The sequence below is a fragment of the Vicugna pacos genome, chromosome 8 (genome assembly GCF_048564905.1).
Source record: "Vicugna pacos chromosome 8, VicPac4, whole genome shotgun sequence".
In the NCBI taxonomy this organism is placed as follows: Eukaryota; Metazoa; Chordata; class Mammalia; order Artiodactyla; family Camelidae; genus Vicugna; species Vicugna pacos.
Genome location: NC_132994.1, coordinates 11,524,961 through 11,542,316, shown reverse-complemented (window position 1 = coordinate 11,542,316; position 17,356 = coordinate 11,524,961). Strand labels below are relative to the sequence as shown.

The 17,356-nt window shown below is 33.9% G+C and overlaps 1 protein-coding gene and 1 pseudogene across 3 annotated transcripts in view; both read left to right on the top strand.

Moving 5' to 3' along the window:
- The window catches only part of PHIP (PHIP subunit of CUL4-Ring ligase complex), a 122,910-nt gene that overhangs the window by 68,941 nt on the left and 36,613 nt on the right, over positions 1–17,356 (top strand). For 2 of the 3 annotated variants that reach the window (XM_072965523.1, XM_072965522.1), the window contains exons 18-22: positions 3,339–3,476; positions 4,199–4,382; positions 7,692–7,809; positions 13,138–13,278; positions 15,433–15,509. In XM_072965523.1, the coding sequence (XP_072821624.1) occupies positions 3,339–3,476; positions 4,199–4,382; positions 7,692–7,809; positions 13,138–13,278; positions 15,433–15,509 (658 nt within the window). The remainder of the gene's footprint in view (positions 1–3,338; positions 3,477–4,198; positions 4,383–7,691; positions 7,810–13,137; positions 13,279–15,432; positions 15,510–17,356) is intronic. The other variant, XM_072965524.1, reaches the window with a different exon arrangement.
- Positions 9,382–12,142, top strand: LOC140697890 (elongation factor 1-alpha 1 pseudogene; annotated as a pseudogene).

The window sequence follows — 17,356 nt, the reverse complement described above, 5'->3', positions numbered from 1 at the left end:
TTATGCTTCTTTAAATTTCTTTGAATAATGCTTAAGTATTACAAGACCATTAAGGGGCATTGGAGCTTTAGAGCAATAATTTTGGTCTATATTTATAACCTTTTGGGTACTAATAGATTAAGTCTGTATTTTTGGTATGAGATGAGTCAGTTTATTCACTCATTCAGCATCATACATTGTGAATCTCCTCTGGCCCTGACACTTGCTAAGCTGTGATACTCAGTAGTGAGTTAAACAGATGTGATCCTTGCTCTCATGGAGTGAGTTAGATTAGTAAACAGTTATGAACAAATACATAGTTAAAAATTATGTTATTAAAGCAAATAATATAGTATGATGGCAGAGAGAATAAGACTAGATAGCCTATTCACACTGAAGATTGTTTTAAGAAGTGATCAACTATTAAAAGATTATAAGTAAGATAGGAATGAAAAATATTGCTGTTTTTGAGGGCGTAGTAAGGGAGGGTGAAAGTCAGGTTAGTCGAATTGAATGGGAGTTGAAATGAAGACAGGGTCTGCAGACTTCTTGCCTGCTTTTCACAAAATAGCACTAACTTATTAAGTGAAAATAATGGAGAGACTGTAAAGAAGGTTAAACCAGTTTTACAGTTATGAATCTTTGTTATATTTTAGACTAGAAAAATGTTTATGAGAATAGTTTAAGTTCTTGACTCTAGAATAATGGACAAAATTTTAAGTTGGTATAAAGGACATTTGTGGGATATAATATATAATAAGTAACTTCTAAATAATGAATTTAGATTCTGTAAGCAGCACAGAAGAAAATCAATTTCATTACATTATAGCAAACCCATCTCTTGTTTATCTTAAAAGATTGGGCATGAAATTGTAATGAAGATGGACATATTGGATAGGCGGGGCTGCTCTTGGAACTAGACATGCCAGCTAAGCATGGAGGGTGAGGACAAATATTAGAGGAAGAGTCCCCACTGCTAATTGTTGAGAGTGGTACAGGCCAGCCGACCTGAGGATCTAGAGTATGAGAAACTGAAATGTTTCAGTATGTGAACACAGCGTGAACTCAACCCAAGAACAGGCAGGATTCAAGAAGTCTGGGCAGGCATTCAGATGAGAGAGTTCTCAATTATTAGAGAAGTCTTGATCATAGGACTGAAATTAAGATAAATGTCTTTATTCCCTTACTAGGGAACTGGCAAGAATCAGGTCTTGCCCAGGTGTCACATAGGTACCTAGACAGGGATTTCAGGCACAACGAAATAAGGAAAGGACTTGCTTATTAAAATATCAGTGCTGCTTAATTATTATGATTGTTGTTTTTCCCCTCCATTTGACAGTTTATAAAGGGCTTTCATGAATAATGTCTCATTTAATCCTTGTGTCTGTAACCCTAAAAATTAAGCAAAAATATAAACATAGAACAAAAGAAAAATACTTCCTGGGAAAGCTTTAGCATCATTTCTAATTATATTTCTATTTACAAACCTAGATCTATAGTAAAATTTATTTGGGGCAATCCCTTAGAGTTAGGTAAAAATAGATATTGGCCATTGTAATAAATTGGTTTCAATGTGGTTTTGTTATATCTACACTGAACAGTACATTTTTAATGTTCCCTCAGTTGTAAATTTGAGTTATATCAGATTATTCATCAGTGTTCAAACATGAGATGTTTTCTCAGCACATTGGGAAAGAGGCACCCACAGGCATTTAAATTTTTAACTCTGTCTACTTTTACCACTTTCTAGCTTTGTGACCTTGGTCAAGTTATTTTATCCCATTGAATTTTAGTTTTCTCTTAATAAAATGAAATAACATTATATGCTTAATACATGTCATTTCCCTTTTTCTTATACTTTCCTTAGTGCTTCTTCATTTCAGAATGTCCTTTGTATCTTACCTTAGCAGTGCACTCTAAAAGTCTGATCTCATCAAGTCCTCACTTACATACCCACACACCTAATATTAATTGCTCTCTAGTCTGATGGCATATATCTCATGGTACATTTTCTTACTCATTCAGTAGGACTGAGCATCTTTATATTCCTAGCATTGCGCTAGATTTAGAATCAGAAAATTAAGATAGATAAGACAAATCATGCTTTTGAGGAAGTAACTTATCTTTCTGTATTGGGCAGAGTAGTAAGATAGGTGCACAATAGGTCTTCTCTATTCCCGGGTTCCGTATCCATGGAATCAACTGCGCGTAGAAAATATTCAGAAAAAAAAAACTTCAGAAAGTTCCCAAAAGCAATTGGATTTGCCACTTGTGGACAACTGTTAACATAGTATTTACATTGTATTTACAAGAATTTACATAGTATTTCATTCTATTAGGTATTTCAGGGATAGTTCAGAAAGATTTTACATAGGACATGTCATAGAGATGACATTTTAGTTGGTGATTGAATGGTGTTAGTGTTTATCACATTTGTACTTGAAGTGGTTAAAAGCTCCCAAACATAAAGATCTGTATCCTGTTGGAAGACTAGAAGAGTCAGATAGTCTTATATGACTGATATGGTTGAGAGTTGATGCTGGAAAAGTAGGATGAGTTAAAATCACCAAGTGCCTCATACCTCAGAGCTTTTGTACCAGCTCGTACCTTCTGTTCAGAGTGTATTCTAGCTCTTCACATGGATAACTGATTTTTCTTTTTCTTGAAGTCTCAACTCAAATGCTTTGTTCTCAAAGTGGGCTTCTTTGACTTTTCTGATTCACCATAGGTAGTTCCCTTTTCTTTCTCATCACCTTCTTTATGTTAGCAACATTTTTCACAGTCTGCAACTATGTATGGGTTTATTGTTCAGTTTCCACATTAGAACGTTAACTCTCTGGTCAGGGACCTAGATGTTTCTTATTCCCACTGGGTCCTCAGTTCCTTGGCATAGTTCTTAATACATAGTGGTCTGGACACTCAAGAATTTGTTGAATGAAGCAGTAAAGCTTTTTGAGAAAGTCGGTAATCAGATTTGCCTTTTTTTGAAAAAAACGGTGATCTAAGATGAAATCCTTCCTTTGCCACATACTCAGTATATGACTCTGAATAGTTATTTTGGTTTTCTCATCTGTAAAGTAAAATTAATACATACATGATTGTGTTATTGTTAGGATTGTGTGAGTGCCTGGATCATGGTAAGCACTTAGTAAAATCATCATCGTTATCTTTAGTTAAGATTGAGGGGGGCATGTTTCCTTTTTTTTTTCCCTTTTTCCTCCCATCATTTACAGTTGCTCATCTAGGTCTTTTACTCAAGCAAAATTTATGTTTAATTCTGGACTCAAAGTGAGGTTGATGAATAAAATAGTTTGAGTAGTTGACTGAAGCATTCTCAGTGTTGTTGTGGTTTTACACAGGACTGAACCAGGTTTTAAGTCAGCAAGCAAACCAGGAGATCAGCCCACTGGACACTATGATTCAAAGACTACAACAGGAGCAAGACCTGAGACGTTCTGGTGAAGCAGGTATCAGCAATACCAGCCGTTTAAGTAGAGGTAAGCAGTGGTTCTTTTAAGTGAAATATTTAAAAACCTGATACCGTCTATAAACATACAACATAGAGAAGTGATTAAACAAATTATGATAAATCCATAATATGAAATATTAGGCTACCAAAATAATCATGTTTTTGAAGAATATTTAATGACCTAAGGAAATACTCAAAATGTAAGGTTTCAGATTATGGATAATGAATGAGTTTTTGGTATGTATATTCTTCCAGATTTCCTATAATGAGCACTTAGAATTTAGAAAAACTTTAAAAATAAATTTATTCAGTAATTTATGAAATGACATTCAAAGTCACATTCTCAAACATCTCATCACCCTTATTGTTGTATATTATTATACTTTAAGAGAAAATTTAAAACAAACTTATGAACCATAAATTCCTTGGATTTGTCTTTCTTTGCTTCTTATATAGTTTCCCAAAAATACACAGTGGGCGTTTTTAAGTAATGATTTTACATCTTTGGGGCTTAACAGTCAATAGTTATGATTCATTAACTTATGTAATCAACTGAATAATGTTTTGTTTTCATTAAGCTTTGCTTGTGGTTTAGTTCCTAATTTGGTAATTTAATTACTTGCCACGGTATGAAATTTCATGTGGAGGACAGTGTGGAATTTTTTTTTTCCTGGGGTTTTTTCCTCCCTGTTACAAGCTAATGGAGAAGTGTCTCTAAATAGAACTTACTGTATTAATTTTTTCACTTAGGCTCTGCAAGTTCTACCTCAGAGGTCCATTCACCACCTAATGTAGGACTGAGGCGTAGTGGACAAATTGAAGGTGTACGGCAAATGCATAGTAATGCACCAAGAAGTGAAATAGCCACAGAGCGGGATCTTGTGGCTTGGAGTCGAAGGGTGGTAGTACCTGAGCTTTCAGCTGGTGTAGCCAGGTAAGAGGAATTGTGAATTTTTATGTAGCACAGTTGTTTGTATTCATTTTGAATTATATAGTCTTTGGAGTAATCTGAAGAGCTAGTGTTTTAAATTATTCATGACTCTCGAGAAAAAGTTAGATTTAAGTATATGTCCTTTTCTAGGATGATTCATATAAATAATATGAGGAGGGGTATGTTAAGGTGAGTTGGCAGAATTACAAATTTGGTTTGAACAAATAAGATATCTTATTGAGTACATATTTAAATCTTAGTTTATCTTGTTTAACTGTATCTTAAAATGTTTTATAAAGTTTGTTATTAAGTTTTTTATGGATTTTGCTAATCATTCATACTATATCATTCATTATAGTGAAAATACATTATTTATTGGTAATAGGTTATATAAATATTTTTATATATTAAAATGATTATTTTTTATATTTAAAAGTATACATATATAAGTTTAAAAGCATTGATTTAATGTAATCCTATTAAGGTCATTGCTATGAGGGAACTTTATATTCAATTTCTTTTTATTCTTTAGTAATGAAATATTCATGAATGAGGTCCATATGAACCCCAACTAATACCAACTATACATTATAATACTATACTGTAGTTTTAAAAGGTGAGGAGGATCAAATGTGGCTTTAGGATTTTCTGGTTCTTAAAAGATAAGAGTAATTATGTAATTTAAAATATTTTTAATCTGAATGTTTATATATATTATGCTTTTTAGATTAGACAATACTTCAAATTTGTGTTAGATTTTAGGATTATACACCTAAACTTTAAAGTTGAATCATAACTTTATCTGATGACAAACATACCAGATATTCTTAATAAAAACATTAACTCTTTATTTTTAGCTGAGTTCATGTCTACTTCCTAATTCTAAGGTTAAGGTTTGAAGAGGGTGCAATAAATAACGCCCATCATTTGAACAATAGTTCTGAAGTTTTGAAAAATAACACAAAATCATAAGATAGGAAATCAGAATATTACTTTTATTATTGATACACCTGTGAAGAATGTGACTTTCATCTGCATAATGCTTCCTAATACTGAACCCCAACACAGGTAGCACTGGGCCATGGTATTTCTCCCCATGTGAGGCAGCTGGTTTGTTTCTTTAAAATGCAGAGCAAAATAAATACATTGCCAGCAGAGCATAGGACTGGGCCATGCTTATTAGCTGGTTTTCCTTCTGGAGCATACCAGTTAATTAGTTCACTCTTGCTCCCCTGGAGGAGAATGAGTAAGGAGGGGAAAAGAGGCCAGAAGTGGTTTGCTAGTTGGTGGTAGAGGCCCCTATTTGTTTCTCTCTAAGTATTCTTCGCCTTTTTATCTCTTTTTCATTGGGTTTAACCATTGAGCCTCTGGTCCAGCAAGGCTATGGCCATTACTTCAAAGGCTATTTGGCTTCCCTGGAGCTTTGCCCCCAAAGCTTAGCATTCTTCCTTTGAGAATCTTTCTGGGATATACCTCCTGGTGGGTAATTAAAGGTTTGTCCCTAGAAGGCTCCTAAATTGGTCAGGCTAGTATATTAATTAAAATTAAACCCAATCACATAGCCAACAAAGAGCTAATATTTATTACCTATAAAGAACTCAAGAACTCTTGAAACTCAAAGTAAACAAAACAATCCATTTAGAAATGGGCAAAAGTATGAACAGATATTTTAAGCACTTTCTTTTAAACATAAGAATATCATATGATCTACTGATTGCACTCTTGGGGATTTATCCTAAAGAAATGAAACTTATTTTCACACAAAAACCTGTGCACAAACATATATATTAGCATTATTCGTAATAATCAAAACCTAGAAACAACCCGGCTGTCCTTCCATCAGTACATGATTAAACATACTGCAGTATACCCACACCATAGAATACTGCTGCATTAAACAGGAGAAACCTGTTGATATACAACTTGATTGGATCTTGAAGGAATTATGCTGAGAAGCCAGACTCAAAGGTTATGTATTACCCGATTCCATTTATGGACTATTCTTGAAATGACAAAAGTATAGCTATGGAGAGCCAGATTAGTGGTTACTAGACATTGTTGGGAGGAAGGGCTGAGGAAGAGGAGAGAAAAGTGGATATGGTAATTGAAAGGACACTGCAAACGATCTTTGTGGTAATGGAAATGTTCTGTATCTTGACCAGGGTGATAGATATACAAACCTACACATGTGATAAACTTGGATGGAACTAAATACACATAAGCACACACACAAGTAGAAGTAAAACTCGAGAATTCTGAATATTAGTGGGTTGTGTCAGTGTCTAGATGTTATGATACTGCATGGTAGTTTTGTAAGAAATTCCCACTGGGGGAAGCCAGTTGAAAGATACAAGGGGTCTCTTTGTATTATTTCTTAGAACTATGTGAATCTACAATTTTCTCAAGAAGTTTTATTTAAAATACCAGAATAAAAAAATTAAAAACAAACAAAATTAAATCCAAGTCCATTCTTTTCACAAGATTTAAGTTCACTCATTTCCATTCAGAATTATGAGTATCTGCATTAGATTCTGCAGTTAAGTATAAGGTGACGACAATAATATACCCTAGTAATAAAATGTCACATTATAGAGCTCTTCCATCTCTGAATGTTACTCCCCCTTCCAACTGTGGTATATCTCCAAGGAAAAATTAAAAGTTTGAAGTCTTAAGGAATTAAAATTTAAAAATTCTCTTTTCCTTGTTAATTTTGTTTCCATGAAATTAAAGTTTGCAATTAAAGTTCCTCAGAGCTTCTGTTGCTCAGTTTCAGGTTGATGCCTGGATAGAGCTGAAGTATTTTCAGTAGCTGAAGCCTGACCTGCCTTTCACTGGAGAGTTTAGTTCTTTCAGGGCTTCAGGAGTTAATATTAGCTCTACCTGAAGGTTCTGTTGTGCCTTATTTTTTTAAGATTCCAGCTATCTATATGGCACATAAGATCCCAGCATAAGCCCAACACTGACACAATTTGAAAAGAATAAGTAAATTCTGTTTCTAACCCTTGGAGCAGTTATCTTAAGAATAACCACGTTTCCAGATCTTAAAACTTTATTTGCCAAAACCGTAGCAGAAACAGTAATATCAAGTTCAAGTGGACAGGGTCTCTCTTTCCAGTATTCTAGTCATTTAATGCCAAATTTCCAGAGCTCACAATCTGTGAATTTAAACTCGGAAGTCTTTATCACATGCCTTTATCTGAAAAGAAAACATCAGGAATATCATTCCTTCTCTGGTACCGAATATTCCCTTTGGGGAGAAATCAGTTATAAAAATTATAGATTAAGATTCGTGGCTTTTAATTTCTTTTCCAGTAGGCAAGAAGAATGGAGAACTGCAAAGGGAGAAGAAGAAATAAAGACTTACAGATCAGAAGAGAAAAGAAAACACTTCGCTGTTCCAAAAGAGAATAAAATGCCCACTGTCTCAAAGGTAAATAGTGCTTCTTAAGCATAGTGACCACTTTAAGGCTTTTTCATAATTAAACATGTTGACATTATAGATGTATATTTAATTAATAAAAAGTTAATATAGATAATTTTTTATTATCTTTGGATTATCCTTAAGTTTTTAATACTATATCTCTTGCTTTCTAGCATACCTTTTCCCCAGATGCCAGTTGCAGTATGCCTATTGAATTTAATAAATTATATCATAAGGCTAATAAGCAAGATCTTTTTTTAGTTCTGCCATTGGTGGTACACTCTAAAACAGTGTTTGGTTTTGTTTTTGTCCTATGCATTATTTGGCTGTTTTGCACCTATTTGTTACTGCAGATAATGAAGTCACCTGCTGCTATAAATAATAGTTCTTTTTTTCTCCATTAAGAGAGGTAAATTGTCTCTACTACTGTTCCTTGTTGGTTTTTCTGTCATTCTGCCTTGGAAAAGTTTTTCAGTCCAGTGGATTTCAACTGATTATGCCCTAATCTGAAAGAGATATGTACTTACCTCCTTGAGTGTCAAGGGATAACAATGACCCATTCTTTATTCCTTTTTTCTTTTTTAAACCATCTTAGCTTGAAAGCTTCAGAGCCTTGGGGCTGAAATTGAGAAAACCTTTATGGAACTTCTTTCCAGTTCCAAGTCACCATCTAAGCAATGATCTAAACAAAGAAGAGATGACTGGTCTCTTGACCTAGCTTGTGCTCCTTATTTGAGCTCCTCGGCCCTTCTCAAATAGTCCTTATTATTACTCTTTTCTGTTTTGTGACTCTTTAAAGATACTCAAGTATCCTTTGCTACTTTATGTTTTGCTTTACTAAGGGTATCATACCCTGGGGATCAGTAGGACCCCAACACTAGAATTTCTGTTAGTATAATCTGAAATGATCTTTTCTTTTTTAGATTTGTTGTTGTTGTTGTTGTTGTTGGTTTTTGGTTTTGTTTTTTTTCCCCATAGTGGCTGGAAAGCATCCCATTTTTTGTGTCCTTTGCTCTGAATCCAGGGATATGGGGACATAAATTCATATAATGATCATGAGAGTTTATAATGCTACCGCTTTTATGGATGGAATATGGTAATTAATATCTTAAAATTAAAAGGATGTGATTACCTTTTAATCCAATAGTGGTTCAAAGACCACTTCAAAGAAAGAAAAGGATTGATAAGAATGTATACATGTGTGTGCATGCACACAGATATTTATAGTGTCTTTGGTGGCAAAAACTGAAATAACCTTTAGTGTCCATTGTAGAAGAAAGGTAGAATGTCATGACATCTATATATCCATGGAATATTATACAGCTTTTTAAAGAAATGAATTAGAGTTCACTCCATTGCCTTGGAGAAATGTTCATGATGTATTATTAAATGAAAAAAACAAGTGGAACAGTAGTGTTTATAAAATGACCTCTTTTTTGTTTTTCAAATGTTATGTGAATAGAGATTTTGAAAGCACACCTACTAGGCTATCAATAACATTGATAATTACAGATGTACAAATTTTGAGGTGCCACCTTTTATCTCAGTTATTTTTTTCTTCTAATAATAGAGGGACACTTAATGTGCAGGTGAGTAGTATAAATTAATATAAAAACTATTTAGAAAGCAGTTATAAAGTTGATTTTGGCAGTAGATTTGGTCCCCAAATTATAGTACCTTAAATTGACTTACTTCCCTTAAATATTTATTTATTTTTCTTTAGGGAAATGTATTTCTCTGTGATATAAAAGCCTTGGTAGGTGGTCAAAGTGTGGTATGATGCCCTCTGTGTTGATAACTGAAGCTCTTTCAACTTTTCTGATTCTCTTGTGTGTGAATTTGTGACTTCATGCCTCAAGATATCAGCATTCTAACTTAAGGCTACCGAGTGGAAGATCATATTGGTGAGGAAAGTACAGACGGGGTACATATGTTCTCCTGAGGAAGGCTTTTTGAAGTTGTTTTGCAACATTGTGCCAGATACCCTATTGGCCAGAATTTAGTCACATGAAATTCTGACAGCGAAAATTTAGATTTTTGTGCAAGAAGAGGGGAACTGATGTTGGTTGACAACCAGCTTTCCTGTCTGCGTTATGTATTAAGGCATTAAAAACATGGTTTTTTGACTTGGAATTTGTCCTAAAAAAATATAAAATTTTGGGTAAAGTTTTATAAAATGAAACAACTAGCAATTTTTAATGAAATGGGTTTGAGTAGGTAAATAATATTTATGTTAAATGAAAGAAGCAAGATCTATTACATTCTTAACAATAAATTACTCAAAGCTTAAGAGATTATAGTTGAACGTTATTTCCTTTTTTATATCTTTTACATAGTTTCCCAAATTGTTATAAAGTTACAAAACCCTTCACTAATCCTTTTAGAGACAATCTGTGTGGAATAAATCTTGTATCCTTGTATGTGAATATGTCTTTAATTTCCCTTGGCTTTTACAAGTGACAGCCCCTACAAGGGTAGCTAAAGTGCAGGGAAGAAGTGACAAGACTGATTGTGGTGAGGGAACTGGAGAGTGGAGATGGAGGGAAGGGAATGGTTGAACTCAAGTTTGTAATATTACAAGTCTTGAGGTTACCCACCCTTCCCGCCCCTTACACGTACAGAATCTTTTTTGGGAGTACAGAGCAAGACCTAAATTTTTGCTTTTTTCTTTCCTTCCCAAGTGCAGTATTACCACCCAACACACTTAGGAAACCAGAGCCAAACATAATTCAGGTATTCAAAGTAGCATATTATTCTGAGAGTGGTAAGAGGTTATTGGAAACGTGATGTAGCAACAAGCTGTTTTGAAGAGGGTTCTGTTTGAGAAATTGGGATGAAACATATTGTCATTGAAATAGAGAACTCAGTGGATGGATTTAATAGAAGATTATAGAGCACTGAGAAGTGAGTAGTAAGCTGGAAAGAGCTCTTCCAGAATGCATCAACAAGGGATAAAATGATAGAGAGAATGAGGGAAATGTAAAAAAATATATGTGTGTTTATGTCATATATGTGTATATACACACATACACAGATTACATGGTAAAATAAGCATTATTAAGTAAGAGTCTTCAAAGAAGAGAAAATACATAGAAGGAGAAAAGAGTTGAAAAATAATGAACCGGAATTTCTTGGAATTAACCTCAAGCTGAGCAGATGCATAGTGTGCCAGTTAGAATAAATAAGGGAAAAATAATATAAAGTTTAAAATCTCAGTTAAGCACATTATAGTGAGATTTGGAAAATATCTAAAACAGAGGATATTCTGAAAGTCTCTGGAGAGAAAAAGAGAATCACCTTAAAATGAATATGGTCTTGACTAACATTAGACTTTTTGTTTGGTGTTAACAAAATGGATTCCATTGAGTCACCCTGCAGCCAGGAGAGTTAAGGGGAAATTAAGGAATCAGCACCTACATTAAGAAAATGTCTACAACCCCAGCACAGTAGTGTTTATGCCAGTTTCTTGTTGGTATGATGACAACATGCTGGAGCCAGGTGCTGACATGCCTTGGTTTAAGGGTTGGAAAGTCACCTGTAAAGATGGCAATGCCAGTGGAACCATGTGGCTTAAAACTCTGAATGGCCTCTTGCCGCCAATTCATCTCACAAGCCCTTGGTGCCTCTCCCTCCAGGTGGTATTGATACTGTCCCTGTGGGACCACCTAGAGCCAAACCTGGCATGGTGGTCACCTTTGTTCCAAGTGTCATTACAACTGAAGTAAATAGAGCCTGTTGAAGTGCACCATTGAAGCTTTGAGTGAAGCTCTTGGTGGGGACATTGTGGACGTCATTGTCAAGAACATGTTTGTCAAAGATGTTCGCCATGGCATTGTGGCTAATGACCGCAAAAATAACCCATTAATGGAAGCAACTGGCTTCACATCTCAAGTGATTATCCTGAGCCATCCAGGCCAAGTCAGTGCTGTGTACCTGTTCTGGATTGTCCCACAGCACACATTGCTTGCAAGTTTGCTGAGCTGAAAGAGAAGATTGATATCTGTTCTGGGAAGAAGCTTCTGAAAGATGGCCCCAAATTCTTGAAAGGTGGTGATGCTGTCTGCCACTGTTGATGAGGTTCCTGGCAAGCCCCCATGTGTGTTGAGAGCTCCTCTGACTTTCCTCCCCTGGGTCGTTTTGTGTTTGTGACATGAGACAGACGGTTGCTGTGGGTATCATCAAAGCAGTGGACTAGAAGGCAGCTGGAGCTGGCAAGTCACCAAGTCTGCCCAGAGAGCTAAATGAATATTATCCCCAGTACCTGCCTGCCACCCCAGTCTTAATCAATGGTGAAAGAACCATCTCAGGACTATTTGTCTTAAGTTGGCTATTTTTAAGTTGAAGTAAAAGACTAATTAATAATAATGATGCATCATAAAACCTTGAAGGAAAGGATATTTTGTGGACCGTGTTTTTTTCCTTTATGTGGCAGTTTTAGTTTTTAAATCAGTAATTTTTGATGGAAACAACTTGACCAGAAATCTGTCACAGAATTTTGAGATCCAGTAAAACAGAATTTAATGAGAAAAGAAGGAAAAAAAGTGAGGATGTAATTATAGGTTCGAAGGAGTGAAGATATAAATATAGGTTCAGAGTTATTTTCTGTAGTGCTTTAAAGATAGTGCTCCTTTTTCTTATTGTATGATTTATTGTATGCTACATTGTATAATTCTAATAGCAGTCTCATTCTATTTTTGAAGATAAATTTTAGTATTTTCCCCTTATTTTTTATATTTGCAAGTTGGGATTCTTTTTTCAGGTGTAAATTCTTGTGTTTGTTGAATTTATTCATCTCTGTAATCGTGTTGGACTTTCGGTTATTTTGATCATTGTTAGTTGTTTTCTCATCTGCTGTGGAAAACTTCCCACAGTGATCTGTAGCAGAAGAAAGATAGCCAGTCACCTGGCGTCTGAGCCTCATAGTGGTAGGTTAGTTTTGTGATAACCATTTTGTTTTCTAGTTTGCCTCTGCCTGTTACGCATGCATCACAGTCTGTGGTCCTCTTTCTTACGTCTGTTGTATAAGTCTCATGTGGGTACAGGAGAGTTCAGTGTTAGGCTTGGTCTGTTATTATGAATCCTTAAGTCGTTATCACTTAGATTATAAAAACTTTTTTTGTCTGATTATCAATCAGCAAGTGAGTTTCAACTATCACAAACCTGTGATTTAGTTTGATATAATGTTAAAATATTTGAGCTGGTACTGTAATCTAGTCTACGTATGTGATACCTTAAATATGAATGGATTTTTTATAATTAAAAAATATATAACTTTTAAAGTAAAAAAAGTATGCTCTTTGAGTATACTGTAAGTAAGTTTAATTTACTTTTTTCCAGAATCATGCTCATGAACATTTCCTGGATCTTGGAGAATCCAAAAAGCAGCAGGCAAATCAACACAATTATCGTACGAGATCTGCACTGGAAGAGACTCCTAGACCTTCAGAAGAGATAGAAAATGGCACTAGTTCTTCAGATGTAAGAGCTCAGCACATTCATAAATTTCTGTTCCTGTTTTAAATACGACTTTTATTCTTTGCATTCACTGATATGTTTATAGATGTAGCTCAAACATAGTGTTTCTAGGTCTTAAAATGATAATAATAGCTGAAGACCTGCTGTGTATGTTCTGAGCATGGAACACACATTTATAATCTCAAGTCCACAAACAAATGCATATGAATTAATTATTCCATCATGAGGGCTCTGAGGTTCAAAGATGTTTAGATTACATATTTACCTAACTTTAGGTAGTAGAGTGGGATTAAACCCAGGTTCTTTTTACTCTAAATCCAGACTTTTAAAATGGTACCATGAGCCTCTAGTCTGTAACTATAATCAACAGATTTGACTGTTTGGGTTAGTTTTTAGTCTCTGTATAGCTTTCTTAGTTTATAGCTTTCTAAATGTAATTTTAAAAATATTCCTTATGTATAGTTATTTCAATAAATACCGTTGTCACTACTAAATTGTATATTCTTTCAGCAAAGGCTATCAATTTGCAGTCACAGATCAATCTTACTTAGCACTTCAACTGTTTTCCTTCCCCTGCCCCACTCTCACTGTCACCCCTTTACCCGCAGTTAGGTCAAAGACTATGATCTGAAATAAGGACAGCTATACATTTTTGAAGTCATACTATGTTTTACAGTGTTAGACATATATGGAGATTATTCACCTATATTCTCTATGGATAAGGTACCATTAACTCAAACTGAGAATATTCTAACCATAATTTAAAAGTTAGTCTCCAATGGCTTTATGTCCTAGTATGGCCAGGTCAAAATATATCCAATCTGGCAAAAAGATAAGTAAGTTAATTACAAAAACAAGATACATGACAATTTAGCTATGCCACAAAATGTAAAATATGTATGTGTGCCAATTATTTGTATTATAAAATACTTATTATTGTAAGATTTATAGTATTATTCTTTTATAGTACCTCTTGTTTTGTATTTGGAATAGAAGGAAGTTTCTGTTGTTCCCCTTTAAAGAAATATACTAAGAGTATATTTAGATCATGTGTTTAGATATTTTTCAGTTATATTGAGCAGAGATTAAATTTGCTAAAAAAACATTTACTGTTGAATTTTGATCTTTTCATATTTGCTTAGTTTTCAAAGCTCTGTGGAATAGTTACATAATACATTGTTCATTTTTAAGACATCAAAAAGGGAAAATTTTTCTCCCAGAATATAATATTTAATTAGTAAAAGAATGTATCCCATTATCCTCATGAAAAATTATCTGAATTTGCCCAGCAGTTAATAACACTGAACCATTCTTACGTAGAGTGGGTCTGAGCTTTGAAGTAAAATGACCTGAGTTCAAAATAGGTTTTGTTGCTTATTGTGCTGCCGTGAATAAATTTCTTAACCTTTTTAAGCTTTAGTTTCTTTCACTTAGTATAACTGTTTCCTATCACTAGCATTGTTTTGTCTAGATCAAATGGGATGATGTATACAAAGAACTTAGAATGGTTTCTGACATGTGGTAAAAGCTTAATTAATGTGAGCTGCTATTTTTACTAGAGCAAGATTTTGTGACCCCCCAAAAAACAATTTTTATAAAGAAAATAGCTTCACAGGTTGTATCCTTTGTTGACCAGTGAATATTTACTGAAGAGAAACAGAATGTTTGGGTAGTTTTTAATCTCTTATCATTTGTACAAAATAATCCTAGCATTGGAATATCCATTTTTATGTGATAAAGCTATTTTAATAGTAATAAATAAAACATAAAAATACCTAAATTTACGCTTCTCAAAGCACCTACAGGAAAAGAAAACTTTAAAAAAAAAAAGCCCAAGAAGTAAAATTGATTTCAAATGTTAATTTGATGTCATCCAATCTAGAAGATATGTTATGAGGCTTTAAAAAAAAAGTATGTTAATTCATCCAAGAGATTGCTCTAAATCCAATATTAGTAAATATTGTATCTTTGAATACAGTAATATTTGGATACATTTAATAATTTTTGTATAAAAATATGAGACCTGTGTTTTATAAGTAAATCTATCTTTAAATACCTTATATGATTGATACTATTGGATATCACTGATACTTTCTATAGTCATAGAATGTTACTTTATAAAATTATACAATAAAATACATCTTCAATATCTCCTAGGAAGGTGAAGTTGTTGCTGTCAGTGGTGGAACGTCTGAAGAAGAAGAGAGAGCATGGCACAGTGATGGCAGTTCTAGGTAATTTAATGAATTTAATGAATTTTTATTCTTCCAAATGTAATGTAAAATCTTTAGAAAGCTGAAGATTCTTTTCTACCAGAACTAGATTTCATAGTCTTTTGGGGATTGTAGTTGGTCCTTCCTCAGAGAGTTTTTGTAGTTGTCTAAAATATAGATTTTCTTTCTGACACGTTTCCTCTAGCAAAAAAAACTTTTGGTCATTGTAACTAGATCTGCAAAATTATGCTTTTAACTTTTTCTTAGTGGATATTTTATCTTCTGAATGGTATTATATTTGTAATATTGAACCACAAGCTAGTTTCATTACTAGTTTTGAGAAATATTTAAGCATTAAATTATGAAAGTAATGAGATTTTGTAGAATTAACTGTCTTTTGCAGTGGAATTTGTTGAATGCTTATAATATTTTCTTTCAGCAATGAGAATTAACTTTTTCCTGTTAACCCCACCCCGTTTGATCATAAGTGAGGATTCCTTCAGCTCCTTACACTGGTGATTCACATTGTCACAGGGCCTGATGGCCTTGGCTGACCTTGCGAGAAGCAAGAAGGAGCAAAGCCTTTGGGAATGATAATTATGTTTAGCCCCCATACTTATTCCCTGGCAGCACTAGCTCTTAAAATTGCCAAAGAAAGTAAGAAGTTATAAGAATTCGTCACCTCTTGTTATCATGAACTTTCCTGTTTCCATAACATTGACTCCCAGTAATGATATGCAAGTGTTGTTATGACTGGTAGTTTTCTGTATTTGAAACAGGGCAGTAAAGGAAAAATTCACTTTCATTTGGCTCAGCGGTGGAAACAAGAGTATAGGCATACATTGGAGATACCATGGATTTGGTTCCAAACCACCACAGTAAAGTAAATATTGCAATAAAGCAAGTCACATAATTTTTGTTTTCCCAATGCATATGAAAGTTATGTTGATGCTATACTGTAGTCTCTTAGATGTACAATAGCATTATGTCTTAAAAGATAAACATTAAAAAACAGTATTAATTTAAAAATAATGCCATTGAGAAAGTGGCACCGATAGACTTGCTCCATGAAGGTTTGTCTCAAACCTTCAACTAAAAAAAAAAAAAAACACAATATCGTGTGAAGCACAATCAAACAAGGTATGCCTGTATTTCAAAGCATGAGACAGCATAGAGGTTCATGTATTAAAAACACAGTGTTGGCTTCAGCTGTTGGGGTAATTATTGTTAAAAAAAAAAAATGGCCCTCTGGAATTTATAGTCTGTGCTGGCAGCAGCAGATTTTCTGTAAGAGCTGAGTATTCCAGAGAGTAGCATCTGTGAATATTTGGCAGATGCCATTTACAGTGATCATGGCTGGGGTTAGTGTAAATAAATGCTCCTAAGTTAAAGATACTCTGTTCTTGGATAGATGTTTGCTTTGCAGATGTATCCAGAATAAAGTCTGAAAATATTTTTTATATAAGTTCTTTAAAATCATTTTAAATTTTAAAATGAAGTCATGAAATTATACTAGAAAACACCTTAGTTATTTGATTTTTAATCTGCAATGATGATTCTTGGGGAGATAACCGGTAAATGCCCATAAAGGACATTTGAGCTAGAGGGATGAGGTATTAGAATGAAACTCGAGAAAAATACACCTTCAGTGTTATCAGCAGTATTTTTAGAGGAGTTGAGGATATACATCAGTAAATCTAAGCAACCTAATTATTGATTTTAACACAGTATAATTTAGTTTCCACTAAGGCAATTACATTTATAAAAGTCCAAAATCAAGTAATTAAATATTCTGTTATACTAAAATTGAAACAGAAGATACCATAATTGGATTCTTTATTTTGCAACATCAGTTTAGTAAAACCTAG